Source organism: Sebastes umbrosus, chromosome 8, assembly GCF_015220745.1.
Source record: "Sebastes umbrosus isolate fSebUmb1 chromosome 8, fSebUmb1.pri, whole genome shotgun sequence".
In the NCBI taxonomy this organism is placed as follows: Eukaryota; Metazoa; Chordata; class Actinopteri; order Perciformes; family Sebastidae; genus Sebastes; species Sebastes umbrosus.
In genome coordinates this window covers 27,024,998-27,044,788 of record NC_051276.1, presented here as the reverse complement: position 1 = coordinate 27,044,788, position 19,791 = coordinate 27,024,998, and the positions used below count along the sequence as shown (strand labels likewise).

Here is a 19,791-nt window from a genome sequence, read left to right as displayed (position 1 = left end):
ATGTCAGAGCAGGTCTTTGAATGCACCAACAGTTAGAGGTTTCACAATTATCCAGGCTCTCACTGGATAATCTCCCTCCAATGTGATTATAACATAACTGACTGTAAAATTTCAATTTGATAGATTATCTTCCTCAAGTTTCAAGTCTCTGCAAGCTGATTTCTGTAGCCCACTGAAATGAAGGGAAATCAATGGCTGCCTTGAAGGTGGTAAATCAATCTGGAGATTTATGGTACGCATTGAACAAATGATTTTAAATGATGTAAACTATATGCAATTTGTAATGAATTAGCTAAAAAGAGATTAATAATATTATATTAGTGGCTGTTCTCATCTAATAGAGTGGTGCAGGAATGAGTCCTAAAACGCGGAAATTAGTTAGCATTTTAACACTTCCGGTTCCATCGTCTTGAAGTCAATGGGTTTTTTGGAATGGGTTTTTAGTTAGATAGCTGAAATAAGGTCCGTGGTTAACACAAGATATTTTAACGTTTTGTTCAGCGATATAAAATACGTCAATAAATATCCCACTCGTGAATATTGAAGCTTTCATATGTCTTAAAAAAAGCGGTTGGTAACAAGTGGCTAAATGAGACTACTAAACGTCATCATGCCGACTCATCCGCCTTTACAGCCCCATGCATATTCACGCTCACGCTTTATAGCCTGACGTTAGCTTTTTACTTCTGGCGATTGCATTCACACTTTAAAAATCATAAAAGTGGTGTTCATTTATGGAGATTATCTTGCTGAACAAAATGTTTAAGTATCATAAATGTGTGTTAGCCACAGAGTTTATTTTCTGCAATAATCCAAAACCCAATGGAAAAATCTCATTGGCTTTTAGTCGAGGGAACCAGGGCGATTCTAACTTTCTGGTTGGCGTACAAAAATATGTCATCCCTGCACAGCTCTATAGGTATCCTTTAAACAATCACATATTTACCAGGTCAAATATCAAGGCATAAAACAAGCATAACACTCTTTTTGTTTGTCAACTAATCGATTAGTTGATTTTATCGACAGATCTGTAAAATGTACTTTTGTTGATTGAAGCAGTTTATCTAATATCGTAAATACATGTTTCAGGCAGTGGATCATCGTACATTAGGTAAAGGCAGGATCTAGTGTTATGATGTTTGAGGTTGTGTTTTCGATGTTATCTTTGGTGTCACACGCTACATTTATTCACTATTCTATTGTCACACAACAAAACATTATGTTTTGATGTCATAATATTAGACATGAGGGCAAAATAGTGCAAAAGTATCTGCAGAGTCACATTTTTTCAAACACAATATAATACAGGAGCAACAGGACTGAAGTATAAAAAAGATATTTTTACTTGATTTGGTTATCATTCACCAGAAAAAAATTAATGATTTTTTTAAAGGTCTTATTTTCACACACACATTTGGTTCACAAGATTTTCATCATAGTGGTACCGTACCACTATGGGAATCTTGTGATCAACTTTTTTCCTCTGGAACTGAGAAATTGTTAGATATGCTGGCTGCAAAAAAGTCACTGTATGAAAACAAATCCATCTGTGTAAACATCAATACTGCTGAAAGATATTTTCGTACGGTTTCATGATCCCCTGAGAAAGAAACCATTTTCCAGCCCCCAAAAATGGAAGAAATGTAATATGTAGGACAGGTTACTCACAAATTGCAATACACGGTTTATTTTTGCACTTACCTTGTTGATTTTGTTGGTTTTGGGGAGCGTCTGGCTGATGTGCAGGTCTGTGTACCTGAGCGGGTTGTTGATGTCACATGGCACTGATTCGGTCCGTACCAGACGAGCTACTGGAGAAAAAAACAGCACAGATGAACAATGTGGGAGACTTAAATTAAACAATGCTCACTTAATAACTTCTGGAAAATTAGGAGAAACTCTTTATCAGGCCCTGCTTCTAATGTGAAAAATGAACAAACTGCCTTTTCTTGAACACCATCCATTTGTTATCGCATACAGACACTTTGTTAAGAAAAAAAAAAGTTTCCTTAAGCAAACTATGTCATTAAGAAACTGTCACTTTCTCTTACTAAAGCAGGGTAAAAGAAGTCTAATTAGTGTTCTTTACCTTGAGTTGTTCCTTGGGGATCTTATTTGGGGGAGAAAGGGAGAAGGGGGGAAGGCAGAGAAAGGACAAAAGAATCTCAATTCCGATAGCAGATAATTTCTTCAGTGCTGTCTGTGTCAGTACAAACAGTGCATGACGCAGTCACATTTGTCAAACTTAAGTGGCTTAATTAATCAGCAGATAACCTTCTATCTGCCTAAACCAGCGAAGACTCTTTCACTTTTTTAAATTGGGACTCTACTGAAAAAAAAAAGTCTCGTCAGCAGCTTTAAAGACACTTTCAAATTTTATGAATAATCATGAGAGCAGAATACAGCCGGGTTTACAATCTAGCTCTGGTCCTAAATCACTGATTTAATAAATAATGTACTATATACATACAAATGTGCATATCTTTTTTTTCTGTGTACTACAGCATTGTACAGTATTGATTTTTCCCTGTAAACTTTGACTCACTGTTGAAATGGGAATCTACACAGCAGCATTCAGCTGGACACGACTGACATTCTGGTATAGTACAATAAGCAGTCAGTGTCAACAAAACAGAGATTTGTACATAAGAAACATTTCCAGGGTTGACTGCCATGTTGAAAAAATGTCTAAATATTTTGACCAGTACGGCTCACTCTATTACAAAACAACTTCTCATTTTGGTGGCGTCGGCCAATTTACTGACACAATAAATAGATTTTGAAGCATGAATAAGATGTTTGAGGAATGAGTAACTACCTTTTTGCAGACACACAATAGAGTTGTGATGTCCAATGAAACAGTTGCGACAATTGCACTTACAGTTTAGAGAATGTCAAGACTGTTTCAAAAAATGAGCCAAAGTGATTGAGAAAAACTGTAATAACTGTAATGTAATTACTGACTTTCAAATTGTAATCATCAACAATGGAAATGACCATAAAATGGAAATATCCATCTTTCTATTTTTTTCCAAAAGAGAAAAAAAGTAAAGAGAAGCAGTTTCAGGTAACGTCATTCACACATAATACATTTTCTGGCTCAGGAAAACTGAAGAAACGACTTAGTTTACAGTAGAAAATTAAAATTAGTTGAGGAATGAATGAATGTTGTGTGAGCAGCTGACTTGTTGAATTGCTACATAAAAAATATACCTTTGAGATTTTCTCGTCCGCCTCGCTGTATGATCAATAAATGGCAAGGTGGGGCTTCTTTGGTGCATTTGTTGTGGCACTTCAGCCTGAGTGCATACGAAAAAGACAGGAAATTTGATTAGTGTTTGTCTTGTTGTTATTATTTTAGTTTGTTTATACGGCAATGAAACCTATGCAAAGTGGGAGCATTGACATGTAGCAAAACAGACAAGAGATGCAAATTGCTAATTTATTCAAGTGAGATTAAAAACAAAAGGGGTTCATAAGCATGCGCCACCTCGAAAAACAACCAATAAAGAAACAAGCAAGATGACATTAATTTCATGAAGTAACGACAGAGATATGATTACAGTACGTGTGCTCAGACACACATCACTACTACTTTTGCAATAAATGGCACTTAAGACAAAAAACAGTCTCGATACGTACTTGCAGTTTTTACATTTCAGTCCAAACAACATTCCCTTTCCACATACTATGCATGTCTGGGACATCCAATACTTTGTGGAAAACCTGCAGGCAAAAAAGAAAAAAAGTGAGATAAGGACATTTTTAAAAAGTCAGGACATCACTTTCAGCTTGTTGCACATCTATATGACATATAAGAGCTGTGGATTAGCGCGCGCAGAAACACTGCTGGTGACCTTTTGCCTTTCATAACATTCTCTCATTCTGACAGACGGCTTCTTCCAGAGGCGGCGCCACATTTCCTGCGTAACCTTTCCGCGGGGATAATAGATGCCTGAAGAAGGTACTTCTGCAAAAGTGTTTGCCTTCCTAATCTCCCTCACCTGCTCATTTCATTTGGGCCCATTTCATTCTCATCTTTCAGCAACCCTGCGTGAATGAACATCTTAGGCAGTGCAGGGCCGAGGCCATGGGGGTTTCCATCAATGCAACAATCAGTGATGGGAGCTCAGAGGCCTGCACCACTCTTAAAGGTTCCAACACAGAAACACAGATCCAAAATGTGCTCTGCAGCAGACCGACCGAGCGGTTCGAGCACGTATGTTTCTATCGGCTGTATTTACTGATGCGACGCCTGGATGCCAGCAGCGCCGCTGGCTGGCTAATGGCAGGTGACTAATGTAGTTTGACAGAATCCAAATCTCTTTATTAGGCCCTCCTTCGTCTCAATTGAGAGGCACAACTCAATCCAATACCCTAACAGATTTTTTTAGTGGACTCTCCTGTCAAATATGAACGATGACGTGACATTTAAGGGCAGATTCTGCATAAAGAAATGTTCTTTCGGCACAGTGGAGGCTCCAAAGCCAAAGTGGCGAATTGTGTACCGGCGGCGCAAATGCACTTATCGTAACAGGCCAACAATGCGATCAAGAGCATGCGTTAGAAATATGCAAATTGCCCCGTCAAGGAGATTGCTGGGTGGAATAATAGTATTTCTCTTAAAACCAGCTTTAATCTTCAAATAACGTCTCTATAAATTACATTTGCGCTCAGCGTACGAAGAGGTTTAGACAGCTCTTTCCACCTCGTTGACTTTCAGCAGACAAAACACCCACGTTCTGGAGGTTGCCGAGATCCCACAACTAATACGGCATTGTTTTACTTTTTAGATCACTAGCGTTCGCAGTCAACAGGGTGAGAGAGAAAGAGAGGGACAGACAAAGAGAGAAATGAGTTATGCAAGAGGCCCTTTTTTTAATTGGACTGACATTCTATCACAGTGTATGCACAGAGGCAAACTGGCGCACACTCACCCACACACTTTCCTTTAGGCCTACCTGTGTTTTATTGAGTTTCCCAGATCTCTTCGGGGAATCTGTGGGGACCAGCGAGGCACTGAGAGAGTGTCTGGAGAGGAAGAGACGGGAGAGAGGGGGGGGTTGTTATGTTTTTTATTTTTCTTTCGGTCAAATGGTAATACTGACAGAATGCCTTTCAGAATTGACTAAATGTCTTATATTAAACATTCATTAAGCGCATATGGCATTTCGGGGGAATGGGCCGATTTTATAGCAACAAACTGACATTTTGGTGTCACTCTTAATCAGCTGTTTGGATATCAGGCACACAGTTAGTCATGAATCACTGTCAACTCATCACTGTAAATGAGCTCTTGTCCTAATTGTCTAGATAGATAGATAGATAGATAGATAGATAGATAGATGAATTGTTTGCATGTTAAGATGCACATATCTCATATTTTCTACCTGTATTCCATTGTGAGAAACTCTCGCTTCAAAAAGGTTTCCACAACAAAGACATTTCGCTCGGTCCATTAGCGCTGGCAACAACCGAGCAGACCAATACATTCATGCGCCACCTCTTAATACCAGGTGAGGATGGCAGCCTACACAGCGCTGCCTGTGAAGGCGGCTGGATGTGGTGGATATGCATTGATATGATAATGATGTGCTGGCTGCCAATAGTTCAGTAACAAAGGAGCCGTGCTGAAAAATGCTGAAAAACTAATAGGTTATACCGGAAAGTGCATCATGTAAGATCATTTTTGTTCTTGGTGTTTTAATTAAATTTCTGCTAAATCTCACATATCACAGGCCTGTTTAGGTTACAAGGTGTTACACTTTTAGAATATCTCACACAGAAGTGGTGTACATGAGAACCTGAAGATTAATTTGAGATGTAGCTCAGCACTGTGTGTCAAGTTGTTCTCGTCATTAATAAGAAATAAAAAATAATTAATAAATTAATTCATGCATTCATTAAAATGAATTGTGAAAGTGTATAAGGGCTTAGAACATTATGACTAAAGTATATGATTTCCATTCCCATGCTCTATTATGTCTCTGAAATTGTTGCAGCAATTTTGGGTTTGATACCATTTGTTACACAGATTTGGTGCTAAATTTAAACATTTTTTTACAACTCGAGAATTGATAAAAAATAAGCAATAATCCCTCCAAAATACCACATTAAGACATCAAGACCTTGAGGAACACCGTAGAAAAAGCCATGCTGTGATTTGGTATCAAAATCTTTTGACATTTGGAGATTTCTGCATAAATTGTGCTTTCCAGCGATTGGATGGCGAACACTTCTGTTCTGGAAACTGTTTAGAAACCCCCTTATTGTCAACATAGCCATTGTCAAACTCACGATGAATAGTTTAAAAAATGATCAAAATTGAACCATAGTTATCTTTTTTACTCCCTGCGTCTTTCTTCCCACAATGCAACTCGTCCACCGACAATTCAGTCTGAGATTCGGGTGTGTTATAGCACAGATGAGGAGAGGGCTACAGAGGTCTGGGAAGCTCACTTCTTTCTAACCCCACACCTGCAGATTTCATTCATTTTCAAACTTGTCTTCAGCCCCCAAAAAAGATCAATTATATTAACCATTGTTCCAATAAGAATTTAAGAGACAATTTATCAGACTATACGCAGCTCCCTCAGGAGCCAAAAAAGGTTTTATACATTTCTTTCCACATATGCAGCAGTTCTCCTCAAGACCTGTAAACAGACTTTGATGTGTAAAATCGGCACACTTTCTCTTTAATGTAAGTCGTATGTGCATGTCTCATATTTGAAGAATAAACAGGTTTTATATAAACTGTATAACTCTGCCCATACTCTGTGATATTCATAAGCGTACACACAAACACACACAGTCCAATCTCTCATCTTTTGCGTCTTCTTGGCTGAAAGTAAAAGGTGTAATAATTGAGTAATTTTCTGGCTACCTTTATGCAGAGTTATTCATGAGTATTATGTTACTTTTAAGCTGGAGATGAATGCCAGGAAGAGGGGAGTAGAGGGGACTGGAGACTTTTGTGTGTGGGTAGGTGGAGGAGATGAACAATACATTAAATCGAGGAATTGTGTGGATAAAGAGACGAAAACAAGCAAAAGGCCTAGAAGTTCTTTTCTCAATGCATCAAACTCCTAATGCCTTGAAATGGAGTTGTGGGCCGAGGTGTGAGATCGACCTCCATATGAGAGGACAATAAGAGGTTCACTTCAATTAGGCGCGAGAGGAGAAAGAGATCGGAGTCGGTTTCAGCTGGAAATCCCACAATATTGCCCAAAAGAATGAATCATCTACGAATTTCAAGGACGCCTTTGTCAATTTTCATATTCACAGGCTCTTCATTATGTCTTTTCATTTGAAAGGAAACAGAAAAGAGATTAAGATTCATTGTTGAGATGCCATTGTTCCTCCTAGAACACTCTTGAAAACTTTTTTCAGAGGAAGATCTCCTTTGCAGGCAGAAGCTCTCTCACTGGTTGACTTTAACTGAAGTCCAAAGGAGCTCCAGTCATAATCTAAACTTTCCAATCATCATGACATACACGGTGACGATACTTTAGTTAAGTAGATACATTTCTTGCAGTAAATAGCTACAGACTATGGCTGGGCAATGTGGCGATATACTGTATATCGTCAAAATGATATAAAAATGTCTATCGTATATATTTTTCTATATCGTCACCATCACGATATAGGCTAAGCCTATATTTATTTATTTTTTCTCGATAATTTCACTTAAAACGGTTACGTTTATTTTGCAATCAAGTTCTTAAAAAGAGAAAATACTCAGTACTTGTCATTTGTGAAGTATTGAATTCACACAGGAGTATACAAACATAGGCTTTGCCATGTGGTTATTTCATAAATATTATATATATTATATAGATATTTATTCATTTAATTACCAGAAAACATGCTATATTGTGATATTGAGATATGAAATGACATTTATCATGATAGAAGATTTTGTCCATATCGCTCAGCCCTACTACAGACTGGTGTGGCTAGAGTAGATTAAGGGGAGACAACAAAAAAAAAACATTGTTTTTCATGCTCTGGTCAATTTTGACATTTTGGGCAATTTTGCTTCCATAATATGTCTTCTTTCAGACTAGTGGAAAGAAAACAACCAAAATACACATTTAGGTGTTTATTTTACTACTTTGTCTAGTTGCGTCTGTATATTTCTCCTAAATTCACTAAAAGTTAGCATTAGATAATGCCTCATTTGCATACTCAAACATAACATTTCAGAAAACTTGTAATACAGAAAATAATTGTCCTAATGTAAGTAATCAAATGGGGAAGTTTCATGGTGATATCTATTAAACATGTTTACCCTATTCACCTGTAGTGTATAAAATATATGGAATTGGAAACAAGAATTTGGAACCTGGCTTTATCCAATATTTAAACATACATTTTCATTTTGAATGTAAGTAATCAACTGGGGAAGTTTCATGGTGATATTTATTAGTTAAAATTTTACCCTATATTCACCTGGTCCGTTTCCCATTAAAGAGTAAATAAACCACTTTTTAACCTTTAACTTTTATCTATTAGCCTACTTGTGTCACATAAAATAAAACAATACTTGTCATTTTGTCAACAGTTAATAACATATGAGCTAGTAGATGTATTTTCTAAAAAAAATCAGGCGCAATGCACCACCTAAAGGACGAAACAAGCGGAAGTCGATCATTTTGAAATGCTTGTGAATGTATTTTTTTGTAATTTTGTGTGTACAAAAACAATTAATCTTTGTATGACTCAAATTTCTCATCTGATGAGGGGCTCAATCAGTCCTATTAATTGATTATGAGGCTGTGAGTCACTGACAGCGCTAATCTCATGGCCCCGGTGCCGTATAGCATTTCCTGGTTCCTGAAACACCCTTCCTCCTCCTTCTCCAGCCTCTCCAGAGGCTCGGTGTCTTCTCTCCGCACTCCGATGCATCGCTCAATTACACTCAATCAACCTGATAACTCAATACAGAGGGGAAACTGACATCATCTGCTTCTTGTCGGCCTTGTTGGCGACTGGCAGATGATTGGACTTGTCAGCAGCGTGGTCAGGGCTGTTTATCATCGTGTGTGTGTGTGTGTGTGTGTGCTGTTGACGTCGCTGTCTGTCTTCTGCAGCAGTCTTTGATGATCTACCATGCCTCAAAGAACGGGGGAGTGTAGATTTGTGTCATGAGAACAAAGTCGTACACTCATACTCACACACATGCCGTTCATATAAAAAAAAGCATAAGCTTGAGAAATGACAGAAACCCTTAGAGCTGCAACAATTAATTGATTAGTTACCAACTATTAAATTAATTGCCAACTGTTTTTATAATTGATTAATCAGTTTGAGAATTTTTTAAAGAAAAAAAATCTACCTTCTCTGTTTCCAGTTTCTTAAACGTTAATATTTTCTCTATGATTACTCCTCTATGACTATGAATTAACTAAATATCTTTGAGTTGTGGACAAAACAAGACATTTTAGGATGTCATCTTGGGCTTTGGGAAACACTGATCGACGTTTTTCACCATTTTCTGACATTTTATAGACCAAACAACTAATCGATTAATTGAGAAAATAATCGACAGATTAATCAACAAAGAAAATAATTGTTAGTTGTGACCCTAGAAACCTTCAAACATGCGACAGACGTGTAGTATTTGTGGGCAGGTTTTGTGCTCATTCTAAGGTGACGAAAACACAACGATTCTTATTTTCAGATGATTATATACTTAAGAAAACATATTTATTCATATTATATTCCATCTCTGCCAATAGATCCCCCTAAATGCCCGCTGCTTCACATTCACCCCTTATCGTTGTTGGAACTATTTACTTCCCTTCAATGAACTGCAATATATTGTGGAGTTGAGGTATTGTGTCTTTGCCTATTTTTTGTGCAGGGTGGCAAACCAGTTTATGCTTTGGGTATTAATAAAGTTCATCCTATCCTGTCCTATTCTAAAGCGTTCATTGACAAAACTGGGTGGATTTATTGCAAAGCATTCATTCAAATGCAAGTTTAACAGCGATTGTTCATCTGCAAAACAAAGACAACTGTGATTTTGGCATTTTTAATTTTTGCAAGCGAGTAATAGAACATGAAAGAGCAGCCCCAGTGAGCCGTTAGATGAAGAGCTGCAGGCGACTCCTCCAACTTCTCAACAAGATAATAAGATAATTTAATAATAAATCTTGCTGCTGGTTAGAAAACTATTCACGGCAATCGCAGCATGATATCAGATCGCAGGTGCAATTATTTTGACTGACGTTTTTATTGCACTTTAAACAAATACACCAGTTAGTCTGTTTTATTTCTGACAAAGTAGCTGCTCAAGGAGTGTTTGCTGTAGTATTAAACTGCACCTGCTGTTACCATGGTAATCACAGGTGTTGTCAAATCAACCACAATTGAAATCTCAAAGAGTACAACTTTCACATCTTGGGATCGTGTTGGCAGTTTATTTGTATTTTACTTGCGCCTATCGCACCATTTCATGAAGCATAGGCCGTTGACCAAAGTTTGCCAGAGAGCTGTACCAGCTGTTTCCATGTAGATCCATAAATTAATCTAATCTAATCGAAAAGTTATAATTTCCTAATCACCCAAAAACACCCTCAACATCTTCACCAACACAAATCTATGACTTTGAGAAAAACAGTGTCGCGCTCTACCAGTTTATATGTCAGTGTTGTCTTTACCGTGCCTAGAGTAAATGCAGTGTACTGAACAAGGAATGTCAATGGCCCTACACACCTTCACAGGTGTTTGTTATTTTAGCTGATGAGCTACGTTGGTGGTTACGTACTGTCACAGGACATACATTTTGGCACGTCAAAGCATGAAAAGTACAGACTTAATTAATAGTTCACGCCCACGCTGTACTGAGTAAGCACCTAATCAATCAAAGTCATTGAAATCACCTGTGTGGGTTAACAATTGCAGGGCGTTGAAAGAAATGTTCTCAACCAGGGCTGGACTGTTAATTAATATTTTTATAATCAAGGTTTGGCAGGTAAACTCGAATAGGACAACTGTAGCAATCAATAAATCAAATGCTCTGACAAAAGAAAGAAAAACAAATCCAGTATCTGTGGCTTTTGCAGGACTGTAATAAGCCCGACCAATCATTTCCTTCTGCTTGAATGTTGTTGAAGAAAATTTTCGAAGTGGCCAAACGGTGGAAATACAACTTCCGTGTCCGACACATGGTGCCATTGGGCCCACAAAGCCTTTTTCCCATAAACTAACATTGGGAAAGAGACGTCTGTAACTCAGTGGATCATTTTTTTTTAGGTAAATTAACTTCCCAGTACGAACACTCGTTAAATGCACTAATTGCCAAGTCTAGAGTTATTTCCCTTCCTCCGTTCATGTGAATGAGCCTCAGACCATGGGCTGGGAGGCGGGGTTAAAGGAAACGCTAGTGCGCTTGCTTTATGGGCGGCTGTGGCTCAGAGGGTAGGGCAGGTTGTCCTCAGATCAGGTCACATGTCGATTGTGTCCTTGAGCAAGACACTTAACCCCAAATTGCTCCCGAAGGCATAGCCATCGGTGTGTGAATGAGTATTTAGATTAGATCCTGATGGGCAAAGTAGGCAACTTAGCAGCCTCTGCCATCAGTGTACGAATGTGTGTTGAATGGGTGAATGCTGACATGTAGTGTAAAGCGCTTTGAGTGGTCAGAAGACTAGAAAAGCGCTATATAAATGCAAGTCCATTTACCATTTATGGGCCCAATGGCGAAGGAAGACCATTCGGCAGTAGGCCATTTTGGTTTCATGCGCCACCATTCTCATAGGAATGAATGGGAGCCCGCCTTCAACGCTGTATCCAGTGCTCTTTATACATACATGGATTGGACGGGCTGCCTGTCTGCCTGCACTCATTGTGCGTCACTGAGAGTCTTCCACAAGCTGCTAGCTTTACAGCTGTGAGTACTAACAATAGCCATGCTCGTTGTTTACGTTCTTGGGGGAGTGGCCTGAAGGGACGGGCTGTCAGTGTTGCCAACTTGGCGACTTTTTCTCTTGATTTAGTGACTTTTGGAGCTAGTGGTGCTAGCTAATTTCATTGGAAAAGAGTTGTCAACACTGTGCTGGATTTTGTTTTGTTAAAATAATTTTTAAAATCTAGCATACTCTATATATAAAGTGCATCTAATAATAATAAAGTGTGCATGCTCATACACGTGTTGTACGAACATCTAGTCACATAAACAAGCCACACAATGGAAACTCTAGGACATGTGCACAAACAACATACAAAGACAAACTAGGGTGTGTAGTTTATAATTGCATGTTTGCATATGTGTGTGCGTGTGAGTGTGTGACAGATGAGCCTGCAGGAGCTGAGAAACCCCAAGGCGCCAGACAACAGTGTCCTCCTCCATCTTCTCCGATTGGCCTCAGCCTAATTAAGACGAGGCCTTCCTTCCCCCTCCTCCACTGGCCGGTCACATGACACACAGCAGACCATGGGCTTGAGTATGCTGTGTGTGTGTGTGTGTGTGTGTGTGTTTGTGTGTGTGGGTTAAAGAGAGAAATGTAACTACACTGAAAGATGAAGAAATATATGTTTGTGTCTGTGTGTGAGTTAAACGGAGGGGGGCGGGTGTGTGTATGTGTGCAGAGATAAAAAGACTACTTGAGTCTAGGAGGCTATTTAGAGCCAAATATAGTTTATTTGACTGAGATGCCTCTCCTAGTGATTGACTGAGCGCTAAACACTGCTACTCCCCATGGAGGAGAAATTTCTACTGCGGGTGAAAAAGAAAAGAGTGGAGACAATTAACACATCATAAGACACATACAACACAGGGGGAAAATCTAAATATTCTCATTGTCTGCGCTGTACTCTTGTCATTATCAGAATCATCAAGGTCCTACAGCTCAATGTGCAGAGTGTAGCACTTCCGCGGTTTGAATAAGAGCTTCAATCAATTTCTTGAATGCAATAAACTGGCACTGTATCATCAGGGGATAATCAAAAGCTTAAGAAGGAAATACCAAACAAATTCAGCACAAAACAACACTCGAACGCAACACGACAATGAGAAGCTGCAGCCTGTTCCACTAGATACGAGTCTGACATTATGGTATATACAGTGGACTGTGCAGAGCAGCAGAAAGAAGTGAACAGGACTGTAAAAAATGTGTGGGCGTTTGCTGCACAATGTGCTGCATTATAGCACATGAGTGTTATATGAGCGATATGTTACAGGCTGTTGCTCGCCATATTCTCAACGTTTCTCATCCATGCGTTTTAATGAGACTTTCCACAAGGTGAACGTACACAGCTGAACAAGTATTTTGTTTGGACTAAGATACTACAAACTAAGATAGGGGTGGAAATAGAGTAGTTATGGGATTTTTTTTTATCTGAATGTGAGAAAAAAAACTCAGATGAACAGGAGACAAAGCCAGGTTGCTCAGTTGCTATGGCAACGGCTACACGCCGATCAGCCTTTTTGCAGAATGTTGTGCTGTCACCTTTGACGAACACACACACACACACACACACACACACACACACGTTTACAAATAACCTACATACACACACAAGATCCCTGTGATAAACTGACAATAGCAATCACAGCGCTGGAAAAATAGCAATTTTCTTGGATGAAACAAGTATCTCTGCCGGCCTTATAGATAGTGGGAGACTTTTAAGACTGGCGGTATAAGTGTGCCAGTGAGACAGAGGGAGGAGGGATGGGAGAACAGATGATGCCCGGAGGCCTTATGGCTCGGTAGTGAATTCCTCAGTTGAAGAACTCAAATGGCTCGGAGCACGCAGTCGAGTGCTGACAGACAGCAGGTTTTGGTGGCGAGGCCAATCTGACGCTACGCAGGGCTTTCAGGTGACGTAACGCACCCTCTGGCAGGCAAACCAGAGGTCCATAGCTCTTGGACAACACTGATGACGAACGGCTAATTGTTTTCGTAAATATACTAATTTGCTGTCATTAAGTGGGCTCCATCTCAACTTCTTGTGATACAATCCATGTGTTGAGTTCTTCTATCTATCAAATGTAGCTAGGTACAGATCGCATAAGTGAACTGGAAGGATGCTTCAGTGGTGCCGACAGATGGGAAGCTCAAACATGAATGCATCATTCAATGCATCATGACCAAACAGTGCTATCTCCCTCAGCAGCGGTTCCCAACCTGGGCTCCAGGCATCCTCTTAGGGGGGTGCCAAAGATCACAGAGGGTGCGCCAGGATTTGTCGGCTCTGACGTTGTCAAAATTAGATTTGCTCATGTATAACTAAAATCATAATAACACACTTACTGGATAATCTATACAAGAGTCTGTATATAATATTATATATTTAAAAATGTATATTTTTTTTAGGGCCGTCAAAGTTAAAGCGATAGTAACACGTTCATGCAAATTCGTTTTAACGCCACAAATTTTTTTAATGCATTCACACAATTGATCTTTCAGAGGTTGTAGCAGGATCAGTTTTAAAGCTAGAGTGATGATACTGGTAAAATATGAAACTAGAAAAACACATGGAATCGATTGGTACCAAAAATGTCATACTAGCTTGTCAAGAAGGAGGATAAATAACTCTCCAAACTTACGCTAAATTTTGGCGAGGAAAAATTGTCATGGCCCTTTTCAAAGGGATCCCTTGACCTCTGACCTCAAGATATGTGGATGTAAATGGGTTCAATGGGCAAAATCTACCTAAATATTCTGCTTCAATCCATATTTGTTGGCGTTTAGCTTTTCAAAAACATTTTCACTACTGTCAAAAACTGCTCTGTCACTTGACGCACAAATAGCGAGGCAGCACCTGCATTACCGGGGTGGTCTAGCAGCAATCTATCAACACCATAAATTACATGTATTTAATCACAATAACAACAAATCTATTTTGGCACCAACATTATTATTATAGTAAAAGTATAAAAAAAGATCATACTATGTTTCTGCATTCGCTTGGCGAATCCGTCAAGAAGTCATCACTTTATTTATGTTGACGAAACTGACAAGTTATATTCATTAAAGAAAGTTGATTTAATAAAAAAAGACTAACTAATTTAATACGCTGAATCCCTTTATTCAAATTGAGGATTGTGCAGCACACCGCCTGTTGAAATATAAGAATGAACACATCTGATTTGTACTCTGTAGCTTGTAACAGAAAGCTTTAGCGGCAAAGATGAAGGTTTTGAACATCTGCTGTTACACTACCCTGCTGGCTAGTTGGCTATTAAAGCAGTTTGTTTAGATTAGCTGAAGTGTCAAGGACGACCCGGAGTTCTTCAGAGACTAAATTCACACTGAGATCGATGGGATCTTTTGCACAAAAACAGCATTTCAATGTAGATGCAGTAGCGGCACAGTGTTCACAAAGACTCCTCTGACTTGTGACCCTGTTTGTAACACCTGCCCTTCTTTTCTAGGAACCAACGTAGTAACTATTGACCAATCCACCTCTTTATTGACTGCAATTTAAGACCTCCATCTGCGGGGTTTCATTAGCTGGAGTGAGACGAGAACTTGATGCGAGAGCTCTGCGCCAGAAAGAGAGTAAGTCAAGACCCACCTACAAAACATTTACTACTTGGAAAATAGGTTTTCTGCAGTTGAGACCTGATGTTGCAGAAGAAGATTAAAGGGTAAAAGTCATCACACGTCTTTCACAATCCAGGTCCTCCTATTAGATAAACCTGTCTTGTTTTACTGACAAAATATAGAGTAAAATACAGAGGAGTATAGTTGAAAAAATGACTTTGTTGCCTTGAGGTTATTGGTACACACTTGTTACAAGAGAACAAGATATTATTACGGCTGCAATTTAACGCAAATTAGTTTTAACGCCACTAATTTCTTTAACACAACTTGCAATCTTTAGGTTGCTGCATGATCAGTTTTAAAGCTAGAGTGAAGCTACTGACATCATATGAAACTAAAAAATCTAAGGAATCCATTGGTACCAACCATGTCATACTAGCTTGTTGCAAAAGAGGCTAGATAACGCTCCAATTTGCGCTAAATTTTGGCGAAGAAAAACTGGCATGGCCATTTTCAAAGGGGTCCCTTGACCTCTGACCTCAAGATATGTGAATGAAAATGGGTTCTATGGGTACCCACGAGTCTCCCCTTTACAGACATGCCCACTTTATGATAATCACATGCAGTTTGGGGCAAGTCATAGCCAAGTCAGCACACTGACAGCTGTTGTTGCCTGTTGAGATTGAGTTTGCCATTTTATGATTTGAGCATATTTTTTATGCTAAATGCAGTACCTGTGAGGGTTTCTGAACAATATTTGTCATTGTTATGTGTTGTGAATGGATTTCCAATAATAAATATATGCAAATATTTGCATAAAGCAAGCACATTTGCCCACTCCCATGTCAATAAGAAAATTAAATACTTGACAAATCTCCCTTTAAGGTACATTTTGAACAGATAAAAATTGATTAACTTGTGATTAATCGCTATTAAATACTTTCATCAACTGACAGCCCTAGATATTATAACTCGGTGGTGTAGAGTTTGAGTTTTGTTAGTGAACAGAAGTCAAAACAAACACAAACAAAGGTGAGATTTATCTTTTCTATTCTGCCTTCGAGTCAAAAATACAAAAAAAGCTGAATGAGTCAATATGTCAATATCCATCTCCTCATACATATAAAACAATGAAACAATGGCTGAATCACAAAACTGTACGTCTTTACTGGAATACTGAATAGACGTCAACTTCAACTATTCTCAGGTAGCGCTTTTTCCCTCACCCTGTTTTAAATTTAGCCGTTATTTGTAGCCATTATTTATTTGCCAACTCTCAAAAGGGACCTCAATTGTGGTGCCACACTCGGTTGCTAGGAGATCTGTGACGCAACTGCAAAGCGTCTATGCGAGGTTAGGGTGAGTGGGTGACGTCATTAGAACACATGTAGAAATAAACAGAGTGAGTTGTGTGCAAAGCGTATGAAGAACATTTAAGCCATTTATATCCACAAGCACACACTCACAGACTCCTACACTCTCTCTCTCTCTCTGCATCTCATGCACACACACACTCACACATCAGTTTTACAGCAGTGGTTTGTGTTTGTCGAGTCCCAGGGCTCGTACTGGTCCTCCAAAACAAGGCATCAACACAAGTTGGGGCGTCTGGCTGCTCCAACTGTTGGAGCTCAAACAGCCTGAGGCGCTATAGGTGAGCTGCCTGTTGAAAATGTCCCTCTGTGGCCACCATTACTTTTCACATTGGACAAACAATGATTTATCATAACACCTGGAGCAAGAGCAAAAACACTGAAAAATAAATATGTATTATTCAAGTTAACCATGAGGGTAAACAATAAAAAATGAAAGATGTGAAATTGTTTTTTAAAACGTCTATTGCTCATACATAAACATGAACATACCCAGTGCAAGAAACGCCAATGCTAATGATGTTGGGCGCTTTTCCGCTCTGAGTTGAATTTTTTTCAACACGAGGTGTTCAGGACGCCCGTCAGGTGCTCAGCAATGCAAAAGCAGTGCGCAAAACGCTTCACACTCATTGAAAACAATTACAAAAAGCCGCCCCAGGCTGCTAAAATGCACTCTGTCTGATTGGGGCCTAAATAAACTATCTGCAGATTTAATTTAAAACTATCTGCATATTTTCTTCAGAACACCCCTTTGTGCAAAAGCGCCCAGCTAAAAAAACATTAGTGTGAATCTTTAATGTTATCTAACCGTATCATAACCAGACTATCACAATATCTCTAGGTGGGAAGCCAAACAAACTCATGAGGAAGACTCAGGAAGACGCTGACGTTTCAGCTTCGACTGAGTCATCCCGAGCAGACAGCGTTCGGTCACCTTAGCCAGTCTTGTGGGTCCTCCGTCTGTTTTTATTCAGACGACTAGAGAGATGAGTGATAACGCTGTTGGCTGGAGGGCCCTGACGTATGAGATGGCAGTGATACCATAATCCCAAACATAGACACAGGTTAGATGTTTAGCCTGGCTTACCGGGCGCACACACTTTTGTCCGCATGCTCACACAAGCGTTAACACACACATACACACACATATATGCCATTCCTAAAATAAGAACAGGAGACCCACAGGGTCAACTGAGGAGCTCCACAGAAAAAGAAAACACTTTTTTTTCTTCACTCAGTGATTTACAAGTAAATACACCTTATATCAACTATATAGCCTTCCAATTTAACTTCACCACACAATACAATTATAACATCGGGATGACAACATTTAAAGTTTTAACATTTTAGTACTAGTAGTAGACATTTTTCGGATATTTGTTTGATATTTTTTTGGACTTTGTTTGCCAACATTTTTTTTTACTTTTTTCTGAGTTTTTTCAGACTATTGTCTGATACTTTATGGACTTTTTTTGCAGATATTTTTGGGGACTTTTTCGGACATTTTTCTGAGTTTTTCAAACATTTTTCTGATATTTTGTTTTTATTTTTTTTGAAGACATTGTTTTTGTACTTTTTGCAGACATTTTTTTTTACTTTTTTCAGATTTTTTTCAGACTTTTCTTCTGCCTTTCTTCAGATTTTTTTCGGACATTTTTCAGATTTTTTTCTGACGTTTTTTGCACATTTTTTTAACTTTTCAACTGTCATTCTTTTCAGTCTTTTTTGGCATTTTTTAAACATTTTATGGACTTTAATTAAAAAATAAATAAAAATAAATCTTTGTGAATTAAAATGTGGAAAATGGGGTACAGTATATCTGCAAAAAAACTAAAACTTTCAGCTTTAAAGGGGACATGTTATGAAAAACTCAAATGAAAAACTGTACTGTAAGTATGAACCTGAAAATGAGCATGATATGTCTTCTTTAACGGATCGATAGATTTCAAGTTATACAGTTTAAGATAAATATTGAAGCTATGCAATAAAGCCATACAATAAAAACAGTAATTACACCATCTTTAGTTGCAGTACATTAAACTGACAAAAGACAGCGATAAACATTATTTTCCCCTCAGGGTAAATTCTCTTAAACACAGTGCTGCGTTTGTTAAAAGAAAAAACGCAGTCTGATAGACACAAGCGTATCATTTACACTAGATACACAACAACACATAACAAGTCTAAATCTGACAAATGCAGGTAAGCAGATACTCAAACAGATACAGCTCGCATGTCACTCTAAGCTTTTACAACTGTAATCAACACAAGCACAAAAAATGTTTTAGCAGTCTAATCTGTTTTTTGGAAAACTGAAAAGCATGCCCTGGAGAGGAGCTCATATTACTGTAAGGTGAGAAGTCACAGTTGATATTTCAGAGCGAGCGTGCCCAGTGACTTCTCCCAGAAAACCTGACACCGGGTTTCCACCAGAAAAGTTGTTTTTTTCTCATGCAGAAAGCGCTACGTTTTTTGTACCACATTGTCGTGGTATCGGTTAAATACAGTGGGCAACTTTGAGGTCTTAAAAGGGAAGCCAATAAACTTGCATTCTTTCTAACAGCCAGCAGGGGGCGACTCCTCTGGTTGCAAAAAGAAGTCTTGATTGTATAGAAGTCTATGGGAAAATGAGCCTACTTCTCACTTGATTTATTACCTCAGTACACATGTAAACGTGAGTTTATGGTCTCAATCACTAGTTTCAAGTTTTCTTCAATACAGCATGATGTTCATTTAGTAAATTATGGTCCCATTTAGAGACAAATAGACCATAAAGCAGGGTATGCTTTAGGGCGTATCCACCTTGTGATTGACAGGTCGCTACCACTGTGTTGTCCGGTCTGGGAGTTGTCTGTGTTTTCATCTTACAACATTAATCCTTTCACAGTGTGTTTTCAGTTCATGAAAGTTAGACACTGGCCTCT

At 38.7% G+C, this 19,791-nt stretch overlaps 1 protein-coding gene across 4 annotated transcripts in view; it reads right to left on the bottom strand.

Moving 5' to 3' along the window:
• The window catches only part of ksr2 (kinase suppressor of ras 2), a 117,110-nt gene that overhangs the window by 39,386 nt on the left and 57,933 nt on the right, over positions 1-19,791 (bottom strand). For 3 of the 4 annotated variants that reach the window (XM_037777587.1, XM_037777586.1, XM_037777584.1), the window contains 5 exons: positions 4,962-5,031; positions 3,643-3,726; positions 3,214-3,299; positions 2,090-2,110; positions 1,702-1,811 (listed from right to left, as the gene is read on the bottom strand). In XM_037777587.1, the coding sequence (XP_037633515.1) occupies positions 1,702-1,811; positions 2,090-2,110; positions 3,214-3,299; positions 3,643-3,726; positions 4,962-5,031 (371 nt within the window). The remainder of the gene's footprint in view (positions 1-1,701; positions 1,812-2,089; positions 2,111-3,213; positions 3,300-3,642; positions 3,727-4,961; positions 5,032-19,791) is intronic. The other variant, XM_037777585.1, reaches the window with a different exon arrangement.